The 27,863-nt window shown below is 35.8% G+C and overlaps 1 protein-coding gene across 5 annotated transcripts in view; it reads right to left on the bottom strand.

Annotated features, from left to right (window-relative positions):
• LOC105096935 (zinc finger protein 420) overlaps positions 1-27,863 on the bottom strand; it is a 101,870-nt gene that overhangs the window by 3,932 nt on the left and 70,075 nt on the right. Inside the window, exons 1-4 of one of the 5 annotated variants that reach the window (XM_010989371.3) lie at positions 22,540-22,839; positions 20,998-21,044; positions 13,887-13,975; positions 12,515-12,641 (exon numbers count right to left, since the gene is read on the bottom strand). The exons of 1 other annotated variant lie outside the window; for it this stretch is intronic. In XM_010989371.3, the coding sequence (XP_010987673.2) occupies positions 12,515-12,641; positions 13,887-13,895 (136 nt within the window). In that variant the 5' untranslated portion in view covers positions 13,896-13,975; positions 20,998-21,044; positions 22,540-22,839. Of the gene's footprint in view, positions 1-1,042; positions 1,319-7,421; positions 7,500-10,766; positions 10,894-12,514; positions 12,642-13,886; positions 13,976-20,997; positions 21,045-22,539; positions 22,840-27,863 lie in introns of those variants that run through there. 3 more of the 5 variants (XM_010989372.3, XM_031456832.2, XM_064489593.1) reach the window with 3 other exon arrangements.

A 27,863-nucleotide genomic window follows, 5' to 3' on the forward strand; every position in this document is an offset into this window, starting at 1 on the left:
CTGATCTCCCCATGAGCCTCCTCAGCTTTGCTCACTAGTTGCCAAACACATGAGATTCCTTTTAGCTCTAAAAATCACATAGCCAATTTCAGTTTGAAACTATCTAGATTCTGTTTCATGTCTCTGAACTGTTCTGAATGAGACACTCCATATAAACCAACGCTCATCCTAAGGTCTCAATTTAAATACCAGTTCCTGAATTTTAAACATCCACTTCTGGTAACAGAAGACTAGGTAACTTAAATCAACCTTTCTGATGACGAAAGCAATTACACAAACTGGACAAAATATAAAAGGCACCTAACTGAAGGCAGTGGAGAATTCATATTGGAATAAAGAATTGGTGAGCTAAAAGTTGAAAAATACGAAAACTCAGAGAAGTAAGTCGAAATATTTCAGGTTACTTTTCCATTTGGGGAGTCCTTACAATCCTAGAAAAGGCAACTAACATGTGGAGAAACTAAAAAGTGTTTTGGACCATTTCATAGGGCTTAGGTGGCAATAACTGGAGAACAGGATGCACCATAAATTCTCCATTCTTTGGGTTGGGAGCCCTGAGGGCTGCAATGAGAAATAAGGGAGAAACAGTACACTAGTCTGGCAGGATCTGAACCCTGAATCACCTTAAACCCAGAAATCTGGACTAAGGCAACTCAACATTGCCTGCCATAAGTAAACCTAGATCTTCACTGAAGATTTGTAACATCACTCAAGGCTTCAAATTACTTTTCTAATTTTTCTTTACAGTGTCTAGCACTCAATAAAAAATTAACCAGGTGAATGAAGATTCAAGAGAACAACCTGAAAAACAGGAGAAAAAAGACAAAAGAAACAGAATGACAAGGGGTCTAGTCAGGTATCCACCACCACAGTAATGATAAAAAACAGTTCTATCATTCCTAAAAACTCTTGTGCTGGCCCTTTGCAGTAGACCTCTCTTCACCCTAGGTGTAGATGCTTGGAATCCATTGATCTGTGGCTTCCCCACCACCTCCTTACAGATGGAAATAAAAAATAAAAGTGAAAAAGTGATCATATATACCTCTCCAATTGCCAGGCCTCTTGCACACCGCTTCGTAGGTACTAACCGTGGCCATCTTCTTTAGTTCTCCCTATCCTTTCCAACTACGGTATCAAGTTGCTTTTGTTTACTTGTTTTTACTTCACAGTTTCTGTTTTGTTTCTTTATGCCCTCTCATGTCTTTTCTTATTTACTCTTCTATCCAAGGCCAATTCTATTGGTTCATCCCAGAAGAATATCTTTATCATTTCTCAGGAACTGATACAGGTCAAAGACATAATGAAAGGCTTCTGTAATCTTACATAATGTTGGGGACATTGGAGAGAAAAAAAAGCAATTATTCAATATAAGGGAAAGAGTCTGGAGTGATAAAATTCTGGGTATTCTATTTTAAAAAAATAGGTTTTATGGAACTAAAGATCAAGAAAAAAAACACAAAGAATTCTCATACACTACATAATGGAATGAAAACAGCACAACAATGATGAAAAAGAGTTTGGTTGTTTCTTATAAAGGTAAACATACACTTAGCATATGATCCAGCAGTCATAATTGTAGCTATTTACACTTATATGCAGACAAATACCTGTACACCAAAAATTATAGCAGCTTTATTCATAATTGCCAAACAAATTAGAAACCCACAAAAGGTGGGTCCCTCAAAAGATGAATGAATCAACAAATTTTGGTATTCCCTTACAATGGAACAATACTCACAAATAAATAGAAACAAACTACTGATTTATGCAATGATATATATAAATCTGCCATATATTTTACTAAGTATAAAAAGCCAGACCCCAAAGGCTACAAATGTTGATTCCATTTGTATAATATTATGGAAAAGGCAAAACTGTAAGAACTGAAAACTGGTTTTCATAGGCTGGAGAGGTGGAAGGAGTTGACAACAAAGGGTCAGCATGAGGGAATTTGAGGGTGTAACAGAACTTGTACATTATGACTGTAACAGTGGATATACTTGATATATAATGGTATATCAGATTTCCTGAAGAACACCAAAATGTTGGATAAAACATGACAATCCATCTTCTAAAAGTATGCCAAGCTTAAAAGAAAGTAAAGAAGATCCACAGGGACCACAATGAAGTAAGAAGCAGAAACTAGATAGGTAAACATGCTTTGAAGCCACAGCTACCCTCAGGACATTTGCTATCCTTAACTGCCTGCAATTGCATCTTAATGCGCCAAAAAAAAAAAAAAAAAAAGTCCAAAAGACAAGGCCTTGGACCAACAGTAGGTCAGGAATTAGAAATAAATCTCTTCATAAAATTAGGGCCATCTAAAGCCTACAGTTCAGAGTGAGGAAAAGAATCCTCTGAATTCAAAGGAAAATGACAAGGTAATCTTAGTCTTAGCAATTTTAAGAAATCTGACCTTTACTCTGAGATGAGGAGCCATTGGAAGGTTGTGAGAAGCATATAACACAATCTGACTTTGTTAAAAATGATCATTCTAGTTGTTTTGCTTAAATTTAAAAAATAACAACAGATAGTGGGAAAATACAGAAGCTAGCTGAACAGAAGGTAGGAGGTTACAGCAATAACCCACATGGCTCTGACCAGATGAGTGTGGAGGAAGGGGTGGAGAAAGTGAGATGTCACTGGATTCAGGATATATTTTGAAGGTAAAATGAAAAGGATCTGATGATGGATTGGACATGAAATATGAATGGGAGCTGCCCAAGAAAACTCTTTTAAGTGTTTTGCCTGAACATCCAGAACAATAAAAGTGCCATTTACTGATAACTTCTCATTGTAATAGGAGCAAGTATGGGAGAGAGTATCAGGAGTCTGGTTTTCAACTATTTGGTTCTGAACTTTATATGGTAAAGAAGATGTTGAGTGGGTAGGCATATATGGGATTCTGGGGAGATATACGGTTAGATTTATAAATTTGGGAGTTATCAACACATAGATGACATTTAAAGCTATGGGGTTTGATGAAATCATCCAGGGAGTCTTTGGATACAGAAGAGATGGGAAAGAGAAGGGAAGAAAAGATAAGGGAAGTTTGAGGATTGAGCCCTGAAGCACTTCAACACTTAGAGGTCGGGTAGATGAGAAGGAACCAGCAAAAGAGACTAAGAAGGAGTAGCCAATGAGGAAGGAGAAAAACTAGGAGCACATGGAATCCCAGAAGCCAAGTGAAGAAAGTGTTTTAAGGATGAATAATCAATTGTATCTCATGCTGAAAGAGAGGGAAATGGTGACTTCTCATTCAAGAAAGGCTTCAGCGATATGGAGGATACTAGTTATCTTCACAAGACAGTTCTGGTGGAATAACAGGGCTACATTCTGATTGAAGCACATTTAAGACAGCATGGGAGAAGAGCTGGAGGTAGGGAGTACTGAAAATTCCTTCAAAAAGCTTTGTTGTAAAAAGTAGTAGAAAAATGGGACTGTAGCAAGAGAAAAACAGGCATCTAGAAATTTGTTTCTGTTTTGTTTTTCCTTTTAAGATGGGAGAAATTACATGTTTGTGTGCTGATGGAGATTATAACAGATATGGACCAGCTGATGTTGTAGGAGACTAGGAGAGCAATCGCTCCAACAATTTCCCTAAATAGACGAGAAGGAATAGCATTTAGTACTCAAGTGGAGGTACTGGCCTTAGAAAAAGGCACAGAAAGTTCATCAATGATAACAGGAAAAAAGGCAGAATCAGTACAGATGCAGGGAGTTTGCCTAATGAGGCTGAAGCTTGCAGAAGTTAAATGAGTTTCCTCAGTGAAGTCAGCTCAAGGCAATCATCTTAGAGTCAGGCAAGAGGAATCAGAACAGTCATGACCATTAATTATATAACTAACAACTTAGCTCTGAAGTAAACAAACAGCAATTGATAACCATGCAAAGAGACTGATAAATCCACAGTCATAGAAGAGGACTGTAATATTGTGATATAATAAGAAATAGATATTTGGTCTTTGTCCTTGATTTCTGGCACAGAGCTCCTAAAACTCTTGGAATTTCCTGAGTGATAAGGGTAAAAGAAAAGGATAAGTCTTTAGTTATTCATAACATGTCTCTTTTAACCACACAGGAGTTTCTGTAAATGAAGTGACTTTTGGAAAGCCATCAAGGATGGGAACCAACCACCTGACTAGAACATTGGAAATTTCAGCACCACCCCCTACCACCTCTGAAAAAAGGGAGAGAGGCTGGAGGCTGAATTACTAATGGCCAATGAGTTAATCAATCATGCCTATGTAATGAAGCCTCCGTGAAAAACCGTCACAGAAGGGGTTCAGAGAGCTTCTGGGTAGGTCAGTATATTTAAGTGCTGAAAGGGTGGTGCACCTGGAGAAGGCATGGAAGTTCTGCAACTCCTCTCCATACCTTCCTATAGTGTAAGCCTTACAGTTGGCTTTGTATTTCCTATTTTGTAATGCAAGTGTGTGACATAAGCTTTGATTGCCAAGGCACTGACTTAAAGGTGCATTCACTGCAACAATGGCTAGATCCAAAAAACACATTGCCAGCCACATGACTAGATAAAAAGCCAGGCTGAGCCAGGCTGCCGCCATACACTTAGGCTACTTTGTTTTAGAGATCTTGATTGATTTCAAAAACTGACCATTTGGGGTCATACTGCCCAAGGCAATCTATAGATTTAATGCAATCCCTATGAAATTACCCAGGACATAGTTCACAGAACTAAAACAAATCACAATAAAATTTATATGGAATCACAAAAGACCTAGAATTGCCAAAGCATTACTGAAGAAAAAGAAAGAGGCTGGAGGAATAACTCGCCCAGACTTCACACAATACTATAGAGCTACAGTACTCAAAACAGCATGGGATTGGTACAAAAACAGACATATGGACCAATGGAACAGAATAGAGAGCCCAGAAATGAACCCACAAACTTCTGGTCAACTGATCTTCGACATAGGAGGCAAGAATACACAATGGAATAAAGACAGTCTCTTCAGCAAATGGTGTTGGGAAAACTGGACAGCAGCATGTAAATCAATGAAGCTAGAACACTCCCTTACACCATACACTAAAATAAACTCAAAATGGATCAAAGACTTGAACATAAGACAAGATACAATAAACCTCCTAGAAGAAAAGACAGGCAAACCATTATCTGACATACATCTCAAAACTGTTCTCCTAGGGCAGTCTACCCAAGCAATAGAAATAAAAGCAAGAATAAACCAATGGGACCTAATGAAACTTACAAGCTTCTGCACAGCAAAGGAAACCATAAGTAAAACAAAACGACAACCTACGGAGTGGGAGAAAATTTTTGCAAATGAAACTGACAAAGGCTTGATCTCCAGAATATATAAGCAGCTCCTATGACTTAATAAGAAAAAAACAAACAACCCCATCCAAAAATGGGCAGAAGACCTAAACAAGCAATTCTCCAAGGAAGAAATACAAATGATCAATAGGCACAGGAAAAAAATGCTCATTATCACCAATTATCAGAGAAATGCAAATCAAAACTACAATGAGGTATCACCTCACACCAGTCAGAATGGCCATCATTCAAAAGTCCACAAATGACAAATGCTGGAGAGGCTGTGGAGAAAAGGGAACCCTCCTTCACTGCTGGTGGGAATACAGTTTGGTGCAGCCACAGTGGAAAACAGTATGGAGATTCCTTAAAAGACTAGGAATAGACTTACCATATGACCCAGTCATCCCGCTCCTACTTCAAAAAGACACCTGCACCCCAATGTTCACAGCAGCACTATTTACAATAGCCAAGACATGGAAGCAGCCTAAATGTCCAGCAACAGATGACTGGATAAAGAAGAGGTGGTATATTTATACATTTTGGAATACTATTCAGCCATAACAGCTGACAGCATAACACCATTTGCAGCAACATGGATGTCCCTGGAGAATGTCATTCTAAGTGAAGTAAGCCAGAAAGAGAAAGAAAAATACCATATGAGATCGCTCATATGTGGAATCTGAAAAAACAAACAAACAAACAAACAAAAGAACATAAATACAAAACAGAACAGACCCACAGAAATAGAATACAAACTTGTGGTTGCCAAGGGATGGGTGGTGGGAAGGGATAGACTAGGAGTTCAAAATTTTTAGATACTGACAGGCATACACAGAATAGATAAACAAGATTATACGGTATAGCACAGGGAAATATATACAAGATCTTGTGGTAACTCACAGCGAAAAAAAAGTGACAATGAATATATGTTCATGTATAACTGAAAAATTGTGCTCTACACTGGAATTTGACACAACATTGTAAAATGACTGTAACTCAATAAAAAAATGTTAAAAAAAATTTGGACAACTTGTTTTTTACTCCCAAAATATTTAAACTCTCCAGTAATCACAGATATATATTATTCCATTTTAAAAAATGGTACAAATAGAAAAGGAAGCAATCATACATGATATGATACATGGAGAGCAAAATTATCTACCTAGAAATCCAACATTAACCATTGAAAACAGGTATTTCTATAGGTTTTCAACATTTTGCTATACCTATATATGTGTATATTATGAGTTTTGTCATAGAACAAAATAGTCCTATTTAAAATCAACAAAATTTATAACGTATTGAGAAAATTCCTTAACAAGAAATAGGCAAGACTTTTAAAAAATGAAACTTTACAAAAGGACATAAAAAGAAAAGTGTCTATAGCACTTTCAAAGATAGAAGGATTTGATATTGCAAATACGTGAATGGTATATCAGATTTCCCCAAAACACCATGAAATGCTAGATAATATGTGACAAACAAGTATGCCATGTTTAAAAGAAAGTAAACGAGATCCAAAGGAGGCAAAATGAAGTGATAACTAGAAACTAGAGGCCAACGTGCTCTGAAGTCATAGCTACCCTCAGGACATTTGTTGACTTCAATTGACTAAAAGTTTGTATCTTAATGGTATGAAAAGACCCATAAGACAGAAAGCATTGGGTCTACTAAAGGTCAAGGACGAATACTGAACCTCTTCACAAAATCAGAACTGTCTAAGGCCTACAGTGCAGAAAAAGGAAAAAAAAAAAAATCCATCTGACCTCAAAGGAACATGACAAGGGCAATTTCTGTCTTGCCCAAGACTCTCAATGAAAAGGGGAAAAAGTGCTGTGGATAAATCATCATTTTATAAGAGCTTCCATGCTTGCAAGAAACTGCAGAATTAGACTGGTTCCTCAGGAACTGGAATTGTTGAATGATACATGAAATACAAATGCTTGAAATACATGAAAAAATAAAATATAAAGTCAAAACCATGAGGAAGAGAATACATAGAAGAAAAGTAAGATCTAGGGAAGAGGAAAAATACCAAAGTTCTAGAAATAAAACAATATAATCAATTATATTAAAATCTTAAGAAAAAAATCTTAAAACAGCCAGAAAGAAAGTACAGATTACTTACAAAAGGAACAACAATGAGACAGATGGCAGACTTCTCAAGAGCAACAATAGAAGCCAGAAGCCAGTGGAATAATATCTTCAGAGTGCTGAGAAAAAAATAATTGTCAGTATAGAATTCTACACCCAGTTAAATCATCAGGCAAGAATTAATGTGAAACAAGGTTATTTTGCAACAATAACAACAACAAACCAGAGAGCATTTAGTAACAAAAGGCCATGCCTAATGAATTTTATGATAAATAAAATGATCCCCATAGGAAGGTATGATGGAAGAGGAATAGTGTGCAAATAAAAGGATAATTATGTGAATAAATCCATAAGAAAACATTGTCACTATAAAACAAAAATAATGTCCATCTGGGGGGTTAAAAGAAAACAGAACTAAAATACCAGCCAACAATAACAGACAGGGAAGATTAATCAAACATAAAGCATTCTAAGATCCTGGGTCAGGGGAGATATTAACTATAGCCTTTCTTAAGTATGTATTTGATAAGTGACAAAAACAACAATGATAATGATTAAATGACCAAAACAGGCAGAAATACTCCCAAAATATTTAAACTCACCAGGTATATGTTATTCCATTTTTAAATCTACAAATTAACAGATATTTTTAAGTGATGATATCTAGTGTTGGTAAAGTGTAGAAAAAGTCATACACTGCTGGTACACTCCTGATAAGAATTTTGTGAAAATAAAATACGTATTTGACATAGAGATGTCAATATCAATATCAGTGTATCAATATCACATCTCCCTACAGAATCTCAACTCACTACCACAACAGCCACCAATTTGTTTCAAGGTAGACACAATCCTTTATATCTGTATTTTTCCAAGTTGTTGGCCTTGAAACCCTAGGGTTGAGAGTGGGACATAAAGTTTATTGCAAACCTCTGCAAAGCAGTATGCAAACCAAATATTGTATGTGGATTGAGTAACTATGTTTTATTATTAATTAAAACATTTAATATCTAGTAAAATATTTAATTTCCATTAAAAACGTGTATTTTTCAAACATCATTACAATGAACAAAAACTACAAAACTGCATTTGCATTAAAAGGAGTGAAGTGCATGTGCTAAAAAATTGAAGAAAACCATTAAAAGCTATAAATAGTGTATGTCTTCTGAAACAAACAAGGGAGAGAATGGAGTTAAAAAAACAAAACACACAAAACCATATCCATCTTCATCAAGGAAAGAGATTTAAAAAGGAAGCACAGAAGAAGATCAAAAAGCATACAATAGGGGAGAAATAAATCCAAGCATATCAGTAATAACAATTAAATTTAAAAAATAAATTTTCAGATAATTATCATATTGCAGTGGTTACCAAACATGTCTGAACATTTGAACAACCTAAGGAACTTCACAAAATAATGTTATTTGTGCCCCGTGCTCAGAGATTGTGATTTAATTGGTCTGGGGTGTGACTTGGGATCTGAAATTTTTAAAAGGACCCCTGCTATTTTCCAAAGTGCATACAAGTTTGGAAATAATTTCTATGTATCTCTCCAAAGTGGTTATGCCAATTGATACTGACATCAGTAAGGTACAGAACACTTAAAAAACAGATCTAATCACATATAATCATACTTACAGTCATTCATTTAAAAAGTATGTACAATTTGATAGACTTACCATATGACCCAGTAATCCGCTCCTGGGCATATATCCAGAAGGAACCCTACTTCAAAAAGACACCTGCACCCCAATGTTCACAGCAGCACTATTTACAATAGCCAAGACATGGAAGCAGCCTAAATGTCCAGCAACAGATGACTGGATAAAGAAGAGGTGGTATATTTATACAATGGAATACTACCAGCCATAAAAAATGACAACATAATGCCATTTGCAGCAACATGGATGTCCCTGGAGAATGTCATTCTAAGTGAAGTAAGCCAGAAAGAGAAAGAAAACTACCATATGAGATCGCTCATATGTGGAATCTTTAAAAAAAAAAACAAACCAAAGAACATAAATACAAAACAGAAACACTCATAGACATAGAATACAAACTTGTGGTTGCCAAGGGGAAGGGTGGTGGGAAGGGATAGACTGGGAGTTCAAAATTTGTAGATACTGACAGGTATATGTAGAATAGATAAGATTATACTGTATAGCACAGGGAAATATATACAAGATCTTGTGGTAGTTCACAGTGAAAAAAAAAAAAGTGACAATGAATATATGTATGTTCATGTATAACTGAAAAATTGTGCTCTACACTGGAATTCGACACAACGTTGTAAAATGACTATAACTCCATAAAAAAAAGTTTAAGAAAAAAGTACGTACAATTCAACAGTATTTAGTATTCACAGAATTGTCACCACAATCAGTCACCAGAATCTAATTTTATAATACTTTTATCATCTCAAAAAGAAACCCCATACCTATCAGCAGTCGTTTGCAATTTCCCCATTTTCACTTTCCAATCCACCCCTACCCCAGTGCTGGTTAACCACTAATCTATTTCCTGTATCTACAGATTTATCTATTTGTGGACCTTTCATAAAAAGGGAATCATATACTATGTAATCTTTGTGTCCAGCTTCTTTCATTTAGCATGTTTTCCAGATTCATCCATATTGCAGGATGTTATCAGAACTTCATTCTTTTTTATTGCTGACTAATATTCCAGTGTAAGGCTATATCAATTTTATTCAATTATTCATCAATTGATAGACACGTGAGTTATTTCCACTTTTTTGCTATTGTGAGTAATGAAGTATACAGCACTTCTGCCTCCAAAAGTTGTGAACACTTGGTACTGTCAAACTTCTTAATTTTTGCCAGTCTAGGGTATGTGAAATAATTATTTCACTGTGGTTTTAATTTGCGTTTCCTGATTGCTAATGAGGTTGAACTTTTTTTGTTTATTGGCTATCTGAATTTCCTCTTCCTTAAACTGCCTATAAATGTCTTTTACTTAATTTTTCAGAAAGTTTATCTTTTTTCTTATCCATCCATAGAAGCTTTTTATATTCTAGATTAATTTAATTATTGTCATTATGAATTGCAAATATCTTCACCAATTCATGGCTTGTCTTTTACTTTCTGTATAATGTCTTTTTATAAAAAGAATAATTTTCATGCAAATTTATCAATCTTTGAATGATTATTTTTAAAAAGAGCTAAACAGAACCTTTAGAAATGTTCAATTAAGTTCTCTTTCAAATCTATTCCTTTATGAAAATATTTTATTGCTTGTCATTTTTGTGATTTGGCTTACTTCTTTAAATATTTCACCAATAGTTTATATTTACATCTAAAAATTCCAATATGTGAAATCTTTTGCCATATAATCTGTTGTTTTCCTAGATTCTTTCACTCACCTGTGACCTGTTTTCTTGTGGGTATGAAGATCTTTGTGAATTCACCTTCTGTTGATCTTAATTTGTGAGAATTCTAAAGCCCTCTTACTTTCCTCCAGAGAGAATTTTCATTTGCTTCGGCCAGGAGTCAGAGGGCACCACCTTAGAGAATAAAATTTCAACTCCTTTTCTTCTATTCTTTAACTATCTTTATTTCTTAATACTCTATCATTCACTTTTCTTCAGATACAATGTTTTTTGGTCCTCCTACAAAGTTAATGCCCATCCCTTTACACTTACAACTCTGTCTGCCTGGAATATTGTTCCTCCAGATATTGCCCTGACTCGTACTCTTACTTCACTCAAGTCTTTGTTCAAATATTACTTTCTTAGAGAGGTTTTTTTCCCCCCAAATCTACCTATCTAAAATAACCCACCCTTGCTCCCCATTTAGTATTTCATTTGCCTAGTCTACTTTACCTTTATTCATACTGTTTATTGCTACCTGCAATTATTATATTTATTAAATAAACATATAGTATGTATATATGCACACACATACACACATATTTTTGTTTCCTTATTTATTTTGTATTTTCTCCCACAAGAATGTAAGTTTCAGCAGAACAGGAAACTTACCTAGATCATTACATCTCCAATGCCTACCACAATCCTTAGCACAGAATTGGGCCCTCAGTAAATAAATATATTTTGAATGAATGAATACACTTTAAAGAAGGGAGACAATGATGTAAATCTAAATACAAAAAAAAAAAAATCTGGAAAGGGACTGACAAGTTTACATAAAGGGGTTGTTATGGGGGAAAATGAAGCACTCCATCCTCCTTTGAAAGTGGGAAGGATTATCATAAAAGACCAAAAGGGAGACAAGGTAGAGACTAGGTAGGATTCCTTCAGGAGACTGCTGAAAACCCCTGCTTTGCTTCTCAAGTCAGAGTCCTTTCTCCCACACGACTTGGGCTCTGAAAGTGAGTGTACCAACTAGTAATCTCATACGGCCTTCAGAGAAAAGAGTAGTGAAGGGCCAAGAGACAACTATATTCCAGTGACTTGAAGAGTCCAAAGAATACAGAGATCGTTAGGTGGGAAAATTATTTATTAAGTTTTTAATTGATATAGGCTCTGTCCCTTATTTTGCTACAGGAAAAAACAATAAAATTTCTTCGACAATCACAGGTTCTTCCTGAGCTTTCTTCCAACAAAAGGTGTTTCTAGTATATTCATTCAGTGTAAAATATGAAGTTCTTAAAACATAATATTCAGTTACAAAACACAAATAAGAGAATGTGTTTTTTGTAATGAATTATGTTCACTTGAACTTTTAGTGAAGTGCACTGCTCCACCCTATCACTATATAAATGATATAAGCTTTTCTGTTGTCAGAAGAACCATTCATTTCTGCATCTATTAAAAAATATTTAGAGCTACTTTGGCAGATTAAATTGTAACAATACAGCATAGCCTGTTTTTTCTGGCAATATAGCCAAGTGTCCCAGAATTCAATTCTTTCCCCTTGATCATCAAGGAAGATGGAAAGGAAGACAGAAGGAAGATAGGTAAATTATATCTGAAGGATGGAGAAGATAAATGTGCCCTATGAAACTATCTATGTCCACTTCCAGTAATTTAAAACTATTATTTTGAGAATAAGAAGAAGAAATTTAATTACTTAAAAACAATCTTGAAGTAACATTTCACACAGCCATTCCAAAGGTACATCCTGAAGTACTAGGGGTAGATATCCTTACCTAGTGACACCAGGTTACTGTAGTTCTCCAACATCACATCTCTGTACAAGTCCCTCTGAGCAGAGTCCAGGCATTCCCACTCTTCCTGAGAGAAGTCAATGGCAACATCCCTGAACATCACTGACCTCTGAAACACAAACACAGGACAAGTTGTGGAAATAAAGTATTTTTTCAGTGAAGAGGAGATGATGGAGAGCTCTCTACAAAGAAGGCAACAGAGCAAATAGGCTCAGAAGCCTCTCACATGATGAGACACAAAAGAAACTGGTGCTTCTGAAGTTTCTTTTTATGCCTGTTACTGTAGATATTTCCTGCATATAGAATATCTCATTATACACATAAGGCTAGGAATTAATGAAGTAAATATAATGTCCCAATTAAAAGAAAGAGGATACACAAGTACCCTGTATAATATGTATCTTATATATCATACATACCCAATAAAGGCAAGTTTCTTTCTTATTCTTTATTTAAGAAGGGGAAAAGTTGGGTAAATTTTCCTGTAAAATCTCTATAAAATTTGTATAAAATTAAAGAATTTATTGAAACCTCATGTTGGTCACTATATCAGAATATACATCATCAGCATTTTCCTTGTTACCAATAATTTAGTAAATATTTTTAATACACTGTAGAATAGCTCCACATAATGAATATATTTGACTTAACAAGTTTGCATAATTGAACATTTTAGAATAGGATAATTTCATAAGCATTTCTTTGGGGATTTTATAATTCTCAACAGCTTTTCTACGTGAATGAGGATCTTTCTTGTTACTATTCACCACTTAAAAATGTACCTTTTCCTTATTCTAAGCAATAGAAAGGTGAAAAGATAATCCAAACTTACATATTCAGGATTAGCACAAAATGTTGAATCTCAACATGATCCATGTTATTGGTATTTGTCAATCATGGATTCCCAGGAAAGATCCCTGACTGATCTCTCTGTATTCAATCCTTAATCATGTTCCTAATCTTGAAAGCTTACAAAGCATGAGCTCTTGCCATTTGTGGACACTAAGCCCACTCAAGACCAACTCCTTGTCTAACCAGAAAACTTAGGTCTAAAGAGAAGTTCAAGGTTTTCTCACATGTGTCATGTAACACTCTATAAAATCAAGGAATCTGCTCTCATTGTATCAATGCTCCCAGTCAAAGATGCTCATTGAATTTTTGCATAAGTATATGAATATAGGCTAGATTAGAAAGACATACTTAGGGAAGACATCACTTATAAGAACGGAACAAACCAGGAAGCACATTTCTGAGTGGGGTCAGTTAGGAAGTTTCAGGAATAAGGGATGCAAACATGCACATAGCCTGTAAAAAAGTGACTATTTAAAGACAGCAGGAGGAAACACTGATTTACCTGAGCCATGGTTTTTAGAGCTGCAAGAAATGATCGATCATCTTCTGGATTTCCATCCTAGAGAAGCACAGTGTATGGAAAAGGCAGTGCTGGGGAGGAGAAAACAGAACCATGAGACTATGCTCTTTGCAAAGCTCCAAATGAGTAAGTTAGAATTATCTTTGTTGTTCTCTTCCTGTCTCTTGCTCCCATTCCCAAAATACACACTAAGCAGGGGAGATACAGGAGGTGGTTTTACTCTGGTCAAACGCAATGCTCTTTCTTGAGGAAGAGTACAGCTCAAGCAGTAGAGTGCATGCTTAGCACACACAAGGTCCCTCCTCTAAAAATAAATAAATAAGTAAACCTAATTTACCCACCCCTCCCAAAAAAACCAGCAAAAATATCCCTCAATGCTCCTTCTGTGTACAAAAAGAAAATACAACTTCTCTACTATTTCTGAAATAAAACTTAGACAATAAGACACACTTATATCCATTATGCCAAAAATAGAGATAATGGCCAACTGTTATATTTCAATATGTTAAGGACCATACACAACAACATAAAAGGTACAGATAATTACTTATGTTTATAACTACTTAAAATGAACAAATTGAGATTTATAAGATTACAATATTCAATTAAATATTGTTGACATCTTTTATTTATAGTTGACATTTTGAAATAAAGGTTGTGTGTGTGTGTGTATATATATGTATGTGTGTGTGTGTAATCAATGAAATGCATTATCTACAAATGGAGACTTCTACAAGCATGTGATACTGGCAAGTCAAACATCACAAGCAGTATTGCCATCAGTGCTGGAATTTTTCAAAATGGTTTTTAAAAACTCAGTAAGCTTCTGAATAAAACAAAATTCACTATTTTCTCAATCAAACAGTAGCATTCCTCGAATATTTAGCTAATAATAAAACTATGCTATAATAGTAAAATAGATATATCCAGCAATTTGAAAAAATCATACAAGAATGCTTTATGTGAAAGGTTCTAGACCCAGATAATTATAAACACATTTCTTCCTAGCTCTGGTCCTCATTTTGCAGGTCACAAAACAATTTTTTATTGTGCACTTCAGGACTTTTAGATTACAAGCTGGCAAACTACTGCCCACCAACTATTTTTGAAAATAAAGTTTTACTGGAACACATCTACAATCATTCATTTATATACTCTCTTTGGCTACTTTCACACTATAGTGGCAGAGTTGAATAGTTGCAAGAGAGACCATATGGCCTATACAACCTAAAATATTTACTATCTAGGCCTCTACAGAAAAGCTGCCTAACCTATGATCTAGTTCCATGGCTTGCTTCAGTCCTTCAAGAGCCAGAAGCCTTTGCCCTCAACCCAGTTTTTTAACATTCAAAAGCACCCAGCTCTACTTCCAAAACATCCCTAGGATAGACACTGCCCCTACAGAGAATCCTTGATATAGGTGCTCAATAAATATTTAATTAGAAATTCCACTTCTTCCAGCTGCAAGAGATAACTGTGACCATCATAACAACAACAAAAAAATAATTCAAATAAGATGAAAAATCATAATTAAAAAAAATTCATCACAGAGCTGAAGATATAAACAAATTTAAATGAACTAAACTCCAAAAAGTGCCAAGCTCTTCTTAAAAGACATATATGGAAGCTCCCAACCCTGGGAGGGCTTAAACTAAGTTTTAATTATCCTAAAGGTAAACAGTCCAATCATTCCAATAAAAAGATGTCAAGATGAGATAAGAAAACAAATTCCAACTACATGCTCTTTACAATAAATGTACTTTAAAGACACAGATGGGTTAAAAGTTAAATGGAGGAATATATACCATAGAAATACTAAGCATAAGAAAGCTTGTGTACCTGTATTAATATAAGACAAAATAGACTTGAAGACAAAGAGTAAACTGGAGATAAACAATAAATTCATCAAGAAAACAAAGCAATCCTAAATGTGTAGAGATTTAACAAAAAAGCATCAAAATATATTAAGCAAAACTCGACAGAACTAATGGGAGAAACAGACAAATCCACAAGCAGATCTGGAAATTTTAACATCTTTCTCTCAGTAACTGATAGAAAAAGTAGATTAAAAAGTCAGTAACAATATAGAAGATTTATACAATACTACCAAGTACCTTGTTACAATTGATAACATACCCAACTGTCAAGAATACCACACCCAACTGTCAGGAGCTGAGCAGTGCTAGAGAGCTGAGTGGCCAGTTGTTGGAAAAACTGATGAAGACAACAAGACAACAGCCAAAATGGAAGTACCAGTCAGGCCCTTAATCACTTACTAATCAGTTAGTACAAGCCAAGAGTCTAACCCAGAGAGTGTTGACTCCCACACTGTTCCATTTTCCCCTATGGTACAGCACCTAGAGAAGATTATAGATGGATAAACACAAGTGTGGGGAATCATCTCACTGATAAGTGAGTACCAAACAAAAGGTTCCTCCCATTTCATGGACCAGAGCATGGAGAGGAAGATGGGGGGAGGGCTAGGAGTAGAAAAAGTTTGAGTACTGAGTCACAGTGGAGAAAAAATATCTTCAAGGCTTGCCTCCCTATCCATGATAAGAAGTCTTGATAGAGGTGACTGATAAAGAGGTATCATAACGGAGGTGCTTGGGCTAGGAAGGCAGATATGCAGAGGTGCCTGAGTCCTTGGACTGCAACTCCCTTAGGATCTTGGACTGCAAGTCCCTCAACACACTGGCTATGCACTAAGTCACGTGTGGGGAAGAAATAAGCATCAAAAATAGTTTACATTTTAATCAGAGTATATTGTCTGGTATTTGTCCACACATTATTAAATAAGAAAGATTAAGAGAGAAAGAGAGGAAGGAAGGAAGGAAGGAAGGAAGAAAGGAAGTCTAATAGAATCTCCAAATATTTGCAGATTAAACAAACTTCTAAATAACCTATGAGAAGAAATCACAAAAGACATTAAAAATTATGTTGACCTGAATGACTAAAATACAACTTACTAAATTTTGTGGGCTGCGCAAAAGCAGTAAAGGAAAATTTATAGCTTTAAATACTATCTTAGAAAAAAAGGAAAGTGTACCATTAATGATTTAGGATCCCATCTTAAGGAGCTGGAAAAAGAACAAATGAAGCCCAAAGTAAGAGGAAAAGAAGTAATAGAAATAAACGCAAAATCCATAATATAAAATGGATTTTAATAAAGAATATCAACAAAGTAAAAAACTTGTTCTTTCAAAAGATAAATACAATTGGTAAGTTCCTAGAAAGTCTATGAAGAAAAAAATTTACCAATATGGAGATAGACTACACATCTTATAGACATCAAAAGGATAACACAACACTATGCCAATAATTTTGATAGTATGAATGATATGGACAAAGTCCTTATAGCACAAATTATCAAAAGTTACACAAGAAGAAATAGAAAACATAAATTACCCCACACATATTACAGAAACTGAATTTTTAATACAACAAAACACCTTGCTCACAGAGAAGATACAAATGGCTTCACCAATATATTCTACCCACATTTAAGGCAGATATAATACTATTATTTCATAAACTTTTTCAGAAAACAGGAAAAGGAGTAAACACTTTTCTACATTTTGAGGCAAAAAACCATGATGTCAAAACTTGACAAAAATATTACAAGAAAAAATTAATGCTCAATATCTCTCATGAATACAGATACTAAAAAATTATAAAGTAATATCAAATCGAACCCATTTGACTTTGGGACTGTTAGTGTGTTTTATATAACTAAGACAAAATTAAGTCCCTAAGAACCAAAAGCAAAATGAAACTTATCTGTTGATAATACTAGCAGGGTAAATGCAGAAAGGAAGTGGTTATTTCCGGGAACTTTAAAATACAGTCATTTGACATTAGATCTCTAGGGCAATATGATCTATAGACCAAATAACTATTAACTGACAGTAATTATACTGTTATTAATACTACTGGCATGGTTATTCTAAAACATATATATATTCTGAATGGATTAAACACATATATCAATATATATCAATGAGAATAAACCAAGTATGTAATTATCTTAATGTTATTAAGAATAAAGATTTTCAGAGTACAAAAAGAAATACAAACATAAAAACCAAGATAAACTCCATAATCTTTAAATTCAATTGGAAATAGCAGTATAAATTCAGGGTTTATTTTTCTCCTTCTAAAAAACACATGTTTAACCTGTTCTGTAAATGCCTACAAGCAGTAACAGCCAGAAGCAATGAGAAATCCTATTATCCTAATTGTGGCTTATTAAAACCATTTCCCAGTAAAAGGAACCAGGGCTCCATAGAGAAATGGCTGATTTCATGCTTAAGACAGGAAAAATGTACATGATGGCCCTAGAACATCTTGTGACACCAGAAAGTTTGTATTCTACCAAAGACTCCAAAAGAAAGCAAAAGGAATTCAAAAGGAGACAAGACGGAGTAAAAAGGATCCCACTGCTAATAGACAGACAATTTGAGTGTTAAGAATAACTGCTATGCACTGAAAAATATCAAATATATTTAAATCCACAAGTTCATAATGATAATTTAAAAGGAAAACACAGGATAAACTTTGGAAAATGCTAAAAAAAAAAACCTGTAAAATCAAGCTTTTACCTGAATTTTTTTGCATAAGCTATACTTCAGAGTAATCAAGACATTGATGAGAGTATGGCTTTCTTTACAGAAGCATCGCAGCTAATAAATGCAGGAGAAATGACAGAATTAAATACTATTTTGTAACTTCTGATAAAATAATGGATTCCAAATACAGATGATCAATGGCTGATAACATCACATAAAGGAAAACAACCAAATATTATTCACCACTTCATAGACATACATACCATTATGTGTGAAGGATTAGTGTAAAACAAGCAAAAACACAAAAAACATGAACTTGATCAAGCCTCTAAAAATGCCAGTTTACAAGAAACAGAGGGCTAAAGGAACATGTTAAATGATGCCACATATATACAATCAACAAAATCCAGAATATAGGTAGCTCTATAAGAAACTCTGTTTCTGGAACAAATAAACTGCAAGAAAAGAGAAAAGAGAATGAAATATTTAACAAATATATCTTACTATTACACTAAATGAACATTGTTTGGATCTTGATTCTAACAAACCATAAAAAATATTAATGGACAATGTGGGAAATCTCAACACCAACTGGATATTTTATGACATTAAGAGAGTACTGAGTTCTTTTCTTTTTAGCAGCGATAATATTGTGGTTCTGTTTTCAAAATTAAAAGTTCTTATCTTTTAGAAACATATACTAAAGTATTTATGGATGAAATTTTATATCTGGAATTTACTTCAAGATTATACATGTTTTGAGGGGAGTGGGGAGGGAGTAGTAGAACCATAGATGAAACATATTTAGCCTTAAATTGTTACTTGTTGAAGCTGAGTGATGGGTAGGGTACATGAGGATGCATTACACTACACTTTTAGTTTTGTATGTTTGATTTTTTTCCATAAGTAAAAAAAAAAAAGTCTTGATAGATCCCAAATATGAACTAGGGTTCATTCTAAAGGAGGTTTTTTGAGTAATTCTCATTTTCTTCCTTGTTTGTAACCTTTTGTATTTTCTAAATCATGCCAGCAAATAACTACTACTTTGATGTCATGAAACAAGTAAATAACAGCTTCCTGAAATTTAAAACAAGAGTATGCAACGTGTAAAAAAGAAATTCTCAATAAATTCATAAAAAAAGAATATTTAACAGTATACAGATAAACTCAATAGGATATAACCATATAAAATCGTTATCTAACCATATGTATATATATATATATGGATCCATAATCCAATGAACTCCAAGAAGTCTTGCTTGTTTTCCTGTATTCATAAGGTTAGTAAAGATATTCATATTGTTATTTTGAAATTCTTTCTTTTTCTCAATCCAAAAGGAAGCAAAAAATATGGAAAAAGTAATAAAGTACAGATGGAACAAATATAATACAAATGGTAAGATGATGGATTTGATTCAAATCATACCAATAACCACACTAACTATAAATGATAAAATATTCCAATTAAAAGACAGATGTTAAACTGGATAAAAACACAAGATCCAACTAAATGCTGCCTATAAGAAATGCATTTTATCAGAACACAAATAAGTTAAAAGGACAGAAAAAGATACACCATGCTAACACTGATGAAAAAAAGCTAGAGTGACTATATTAAATATCAGGTAAAATAAATGTTCAAAGCAAAAAATATTACAAGGAATAGAGAAGACCATTTCATAATAAAGGGGTCACTTCACCATTAGGACATATACCTAATAACAGAGCTTCAAAATACATGAAACAGAAACTGATAGACACTACAAAGAGAAAGAGGTAAATCCAACAAATAGAGACAAAGTCAGTAAGGGTACAGAAGATTTAAACACTACCAACCCACTCGACCTAGCTGATAGCTACAGAACATTTTACTCTACAATGGCAGAAAACAGTCTTTTCAAGTACACACCAAACATTGACTAGGACAGACCATATATTCTGGGTCATAAAACAAATCTTAATAAATTTAAAAGGATTTAAATCATACAAAGTATATTCTCTGAACACAATGGAATAAAATCAGAAATCAGTAGCAGAAAGACCCCTAGAAGAACCCTTAAGACATTTGAAAACTAAATAACATATTTCTATATAACCCATAAATCAAAGAAGAAATCAAAAGGCAAATTATGGGGGATTCTGAAGTGAAGAGAGAATAACTAAAATAAGATTGGCAACTTTTGAACTGGGCATATGATGGTTCATTATATATTTGTGTACATCTGAAAATTAACAAACAAAAAAAGTTTAAAAACAGAATTCTGCTGTGTCAGAAATAACACAACAGACTCTTCCTTTTTAAATTTATGGATCTTGAATCCATTCTTTGTCAGTGTAACCACTATTGGGAAGCATTTATCACAATTAACTTCACATATTCCTTGCTCCCAATGTACAGAAAATCGCCTTGCCCCTCCATCATTTGCGAAGGCTTAGACAGGAAATTTCAAAAAGTAAGCAAAGATTCCTATGTTCTGAAAAAAAACAAAGGCATTTCAGGAAACAAAGAGGAAACATCTACTCACACTGGAGCTTGTTTTTGATTGTATGACAGCCATTCTTCCTCTGGGCTCTACTTTCAGGGAAAGAAAAAGGAATCATGAGATACTGAGCCTTTCTTAGAGTATGCTCTAAATTAGAACCACCCCACCCCATCTCACTGATCTACCCCTTATTTAACATTTAAGAGGAAAGTCAGAAGGAGACTAGAACAATTCTCTACTTTCTGTATTAGAAAGAAGGGTCAAGATCATAGCTATCTTGGGCTAGCATTTGTTTCTGGGTTCAAGGGTGTTCACCGGACATAGAGCCCTGCAGTGGAGTGCTCCAGGTTCTGAAGTGTTTGGCTCATTCCTCTAGTACACTCTCTGGAAATATTCCCACTCCTGGAAAACCACTACATTTTCAAGTGGCCTGTCTTGAAGGTGCTATCAGCTCTAAAATTCTCATCTCAAGACTAGGTCTGTCCCTTAGAAATAACTTAAGATTCTTCATTCAGGGACTCAAATTTCAAACTTACTTCCTTGCTGTCACTTCTCTGCATCCAAAACTCTTAAGGCTCTTAAGGTGAGAGGGCACCAGCAAGCAGTAGGGGAGCTACAACTACAATCCCAGGGCAAACTAAGGATGGATATGAAAATGAAGCACTACAGGGCATGTGTAAAATGAGGGATAGGGTGGTCAAAATAGAAAGAAGTCAAATCCTCAGAGGACAAAGCCACATGGGATTCTTGATCCATAGGCAGATTCAGCCCCAGAATGAATCCCAGAAATAACACTCTGTACTCCACTAAACTCCCATAAGCTCACAGACTATAAAATATACAAATGACCACACAAAGACACACACAATAATACTTCCACAGTCACACAGCCAAAGTCACAGAAATCACCAAGTTGATACAACATTGCCAGACCACCTAGTCTTAAAATCCAATCATACAGAGCATGCACACAATCACTCAAGCATATCCAAGCACCCTGTCGGGGACACATACTGCCCAAAACACCCTTTCACAACAGCACTTTTACTCCATTCACACAGCAATGGAAACAGCACACACCCAGTCATCCAATCAAATAGCCAGAAAAACACACCAAGTACCAGGTCAAGGAAACAAGCAGTCACAAACACTGTGTCACAGAAACACTGTCATAACACTCAAAGTCACAGGTAAACTTCAGTAACAAACATACAGAACCTCAAAGTAATACAAGCACTTCCAAACAACAGCACTATCGCACACCTCACAGTCATAAGCACGCAATTACACTGTCACAAAAGCACATTTCCAGTCAGGTAAGCTTGCGTTTACACACACAATCACAGCAGGACTATCACACTCTCAGAGTCACAACTACACTCACACAAACGCTTACACACAAAACCACAGTAGCACACGCCCATGTGCCCATACAGCCACCAATATCAGGCTGGCTGGCGCGCGCGCGCGCACACACACACACACACACACACACACACACACCAGCGGGAGGCACGGCCACACACGCAATTCCAGTGACGCTTCCTCCCAGCGTTTCCGCCGTAGCATTCCAGACATCCTCACCTCGACAGAGGGTGCAGTTCAGGGTCCAGGATCTCGTCCCCGGGGTTTCCGCCCGGTTTCGGGTTCGCCCGCCCCGCGGAAGCCAGGCCAAGCTCCTCCACAGACGCAGCCCTCTCCCCACGCAAGGCCCCCGAATCGCGCGAGCAAACGGAAATGAAGCCGAGTTCGGAACGCGGTGGCTCTGGGAAATGTAGTCCAGCTCCAGGTAGGCTGAGGCTGGCCGGCCGCGACGTTAGGAGACCTAGTCCGCTAACTCTTGGCGGGGTTCGCGGACCCAGGGGCTAGAACCAGCTCACCCCAACGGCCGCGCCCCAGAGGTTTCTGGGAGAGCCCGCCTGCGCTCAGTGCGCAGGCGTCCGGCGCGCTCCGCGGGGGCGGTTGGGGCTCGAGACAGCGAGCGCCGAGAGGACCCAGGGTCTTACCCGTCAGGGAAAAGTGGGACCGGCTGGTGGGGCAGATGCGGGGGACCAGTGTGAGAGTCGAACTGGCATGACACCCTCTGTATACCTTGTCGAGCCCTTTGGTGCGTGTGAATGTGTTTGTATGTGACCAAGCGAGGTATCCCTCAGTGGCCGGGTGTATGGTTGTATTTTGTGCCTGGGTGTGATGCTATGTGCTGTTGGGTGTGAGGTGATTGGTACTCGAAGCTGCGTGGTAATAGCGATTTATAACTATGTGCGATTGTCTGACAGAGTAAGGGAGTTCTGCTGTTGTGATTTGTGTCCATAATTGAGTGTGGTTGTGCGACTGGTGATGTTTTGTGTTTTTTAAATGTACTTTTCTTGTACCTATATTTCAGAGTGTCTGTAGGAGTTCAAAGAGCTTGTATATGATTGTGAAGAAACGATGGATGGTCAAATTAGTTCTTCCTTTAACACTGATATGATGATCCGGGAACGTTTACCAGTTTATCGGGCAAATAATTTAGACATTGTTTTTCTATTGGATCAAATATATGTATTACGGAGAAGAATGCAAAATCAACGTAGAGCTTTGTTTTGTTTTGTTTTTTAAGAAGATCATTTTAAAGGCAGCCCTAGGGTAACTGCTTTTTTTCTCTGCCACAGCCCTTTAAAGTAGGCATTCATTCTCTTCTACATTAAGGGGATATTATTGGGTAAGATTGAGAGGCCATCCACATAAACACTAAGTACTCTTTCGTAATCTGTTTTTTCCGTGTTTTAAAACATGAAATATTGCATTAAAATACGTATACTTTTCAAATGTTTGTAATATTTAAAAACAGATCATTAGTGTTTTGAAGTAATGATGAAATACATTTCGAATATTTATGACTGAGTTGTTAAAATTTGTTAATATGGTGTATGTTTTATTGGGACATGTATATTAAAAATTACATGGAATCTGTTGATCATAATTTCTTTTAACAGTTCTACACTTGTCAGAATCATGAAACATATCTGAATAGTTCCTCATTCATAATGGCCATCTCTTGGATCTTGACGTTGGTTATGGGTGGTTAAGAATTTGTCAATTCACACACCAGTCAGAATGGCCATCATTAAAAAGTCCACAAACGATGAATGCCAGAGAGGGTATGGGGAAAAGGGAACTCTCCTACACTGCTGGTGGCAATGAAGTTTGGTGCAGCCATTATGGAAAACAGTATGGAGATGCCTAAAAAAACTGAAAATAGATTTACCATATGATCCAGCAATCCCACTCCTGAGCATATATCCAGAGGGAACTCTAATTTGAAAATATACATGCACCCCAATGTTCATAGCAGCACTATTTACAATAACCAAGACATGGAAGCCAAATGTCCATTGACAGATGACTGGATAAAGAAGTTGTGGTATATTTATACAATGGAATACTACTCGGCCATAAAAAAGAATAAAATAATGCCATTTGCAGCAACAGGGATGGACCTAGAGATGGTCATTCTAAATGAGATAAGCCAGAAATAGAAAGAAAAATACCATATGATATCACTCATATGTGGAATCTAAAAAAAGAGGACACTAATGAACTCATCTACAAAAACAGAAACAGACTCACAGACATAGTGAACAATCTTATAGTTAAGCAGGGGAAAGGGGTTGGGAAGGGATAAATTTGGGAGTTTGGGATTTGCAAATGTTAATCACTGTACATAAAAACAGATAAACAAATTTCTTCTGTATAGCACAGGAAACTATATTTGATATCTTTTAATAACCTTTAATGAAAAAGAATATGAAAATGAGTATATGTGTGTGTGTATGTATTATATATGACTGGGACATTATGTCGTACACCAGAAATTGATACATTGTAACTGACTATATACTTTAACAAAAACTTTCAAAATTTCTAAAAATTAAAAATACTATAGATGGGATATGTAGGATGACTACAGAAGAAGAAATTAATGAGCTGGAATACATCAGATGTTCTTAGAAAGCAACAGAAAATTTAAAAGAGTAATGAATAAGTAAAAGCAGATAAATACAGAGAATAGAAGTGGATATGCTAATAAACAGAAGTCCTAGAGAAGGGGAAAAGGAGAAGAAAGAAAATGAATAAAATATTTGAAAAATCAGTTCCTTAGTAGGACAGATGACAGATCTGGGCTCGAAAGGGCTATTGTAGTGCCAAATAAAATAGGTAAGGGAAAATCCATACCTAGATACATTATAGTGAAATTTAACACAGATTATTCTACAGTGTTTCTGGAGGGGAGGGAGTCACAAGTAAGAATCAGGCATTGGATTTTTTAACTGCAACCGTAGAAGACAGTGGGTATTTTCTGAGTATTGAATGAAAAAAGTTTGAACAGATTATTATATCCAGCCAAAGAGTCTTTAAATTTGAAGGCATAATAAGTAATGATCGGCACATAAAGCAGCAGAAGTCAGAACAGTCAGTAGAAGATTAAAAAACATTCAATCTCACTAAAAATCTGAGAAATGCAAATTAAAACAACACTGAAACACTCCAAGTTTTTGGAATAATGAAGAGAATTGACAGTGATCACACTTTGCTGATAGTGCTTTTTGGTACAATTATGCAGAAAAAAATTTGTCAACATAAAGTACAACTGGAAATATTCACAACTACAGAACTCTGTTTACTTACTCTATTTTTTACTCCATTTATTTACTCTATTTCTCAGCTGTGAAAGAATAATTTTCCACATTTAAGCTACAAGACATCAATAAGGATACTGACTGCAGTTATTTTTAGTAGAGAAACATTGGAAATAAATATTTCTCAAGAATGTGGTAGATACTAAACACGAGCTCACTTAACAACCACTCCCAGATTCCTTCTCATTTTTTCTTCCTGTGTCAGAGGTTGAAGGAAAACATGCAAAACAGGATTCTAAAGAAAAATTTTGAATGAGAGCCTAACTCTTAAGGACTATGGCAAAAAGATACCAGATCTAAAAAGCTGTAAAATTGAGAACATTGTAGGATTAAAAAGCTGGTTTAAAAAACCCCATATACAGTATTCAGTACATTGAGAGCATCATATTGTGGAGGTTAGGAAGGAATATGGGGAAAGCTCTTTGTGAGCTCGGAATTGTATTTCTTCCAGGGTAGAAGAGGATGCTCATCCATCTCGTGCTTACTGTGAGGGGTACACTGAGATCACAACGTGGGGGGAAAGTGGAGTGCTGACTGACTGCCTGGAGAAATCTAAATCCTAAGAGAAGGGCTGACTAGTGCTGCTTTTTCATCACCTAACCATCCTCAAGTATCCATAAAAAGAACGCATGAGTTTTTCCCAAGGACCAAATGTGGTCCGAAGTCTAGTTGAGGAAGGCCACTGGGAGAAGTGAACAAACTTCAGCATAGAGAATCTACAAGTATTGCTAAATCCCTAAGGGTGGAGGAAGGTGTAAATGACCTGCTGAAATGGAAACACGTTTGTCTGAGTCAAAGTAACTGCAGGTTCACAATTGCTGGATGTTCTCCAAAGAACCCATAAGAGCGTTCCATTAGGTGGCCAAGTGCAGAGAATAACAATGTTGAAACACAACAGTAGCAATCAAGTAAAAAATTACCTCTACCCTTTCCTTTTTCTTATTTGAGCTCCAATGTTGTAGAGGTCAGAAACTAGACAGCAAGCTGAATGATGAGTAAAAGTGCTACCATGGTAAACACAGAAATTATTTCTATCACTCTTCTTCCCTGAGGGTATGTCTCACCTGCAACAGATGACATATCATTAAAGAGAAGCCTCAGAGTTTAAAGTATCTTTATACTGGATTACCTAAGAGTGACCAAAAGTGGCTTCCTAGATTTTCACTGCATGGAAGAACCAACCTCCATAATTCAATGAATAAATCAAAGTGAAACCAGAGCATAAAAATAGTTGCCAAAGATTCAACCTAATGATCACCCACATACAGTAAAGAGGCAGTACATAAAAGTGGTTAAGTGTATAGACTTGAGCCAAGATGAGCAGTAAAAACTATTATCTCAGATCCAGCAGGACACCACCTCACATGCACAGTGTCACCAGCAGTGTTGTGCTGCATTAAGAAAATAGAGAGACTCCTGCCCTACATCATTTTACATCCTACAGTCCTTTTAATAAGTACTTCGGTTTGAACCATGGTTATGCCTATGTAGCTGTGGAAACTTAGCCGTGTTATTTTACCTCCTTGTGCCTCACTTTCCTCATCTAAAATGGGGAAAATAACATTTTCTGACTTTATATATAAAGGGTTAAGTAGAAATGTCCTAAGGAATATTCTTTGGCACATAGTATGACATTCCATAAAGGAAACCTATTATACCCTCCAGAATCTCCATAGCAACACTTCCATACATGATCTCATTTTGACCAAGCAGATTTCACTGCTGGAAATTTAGAGACCAAGTGTGCACTGTGAGTCACATTTAAGATTAGATCTTCTATCTACATGGTGGCAAAAGTCTGGTTCTCATTGACTGCAGCCCTGGTGATGACTCTAGTACTAGTACCCAATTTTTAGAATCACAGGGACTGAGTGGCAGAGGCAGTAACAGTGGCAGAGATTTTTCCACCAATCTAAAGGAGTGTTCAACATTTCTTTTGGTTTCACTGTCCTTGGTCATTTGCCCCCACTCCCACCCCTGAGATTCTAAAAACTACCAACGATCCTTTAATAAATCCCTTTCTACTTAAACTAGCCCTAACAAATTCTGCTATAAACTAAAAACTTTAACAGAAGGGAAAATAGACAAACTGTGATATATTCATATAATGAAATGCTAGTGCACACATAAAAATAAATGAAGCTTATCTGTATATTTCAGCCTGTGAATGTCTCAAAAAATGAATAAAAAATTTATGGAAAGATAACATTATATAAAATTTAAAATTAT

The sequence above is a fragment of the Camelus dromedarius genome, chromosome 9 (genome assembly GCF_036321535.1).
Source record: "Camelus dromedarius isolate mCamDro1 chromosome 9, mCamDro1.pat, whole genome shotgun sequence".
NCBI lineage: Eukaryota > Metazoa > Chordata > Mammalia > Artiodactyla > Camelidae > Camelus > Camelus dromedarius.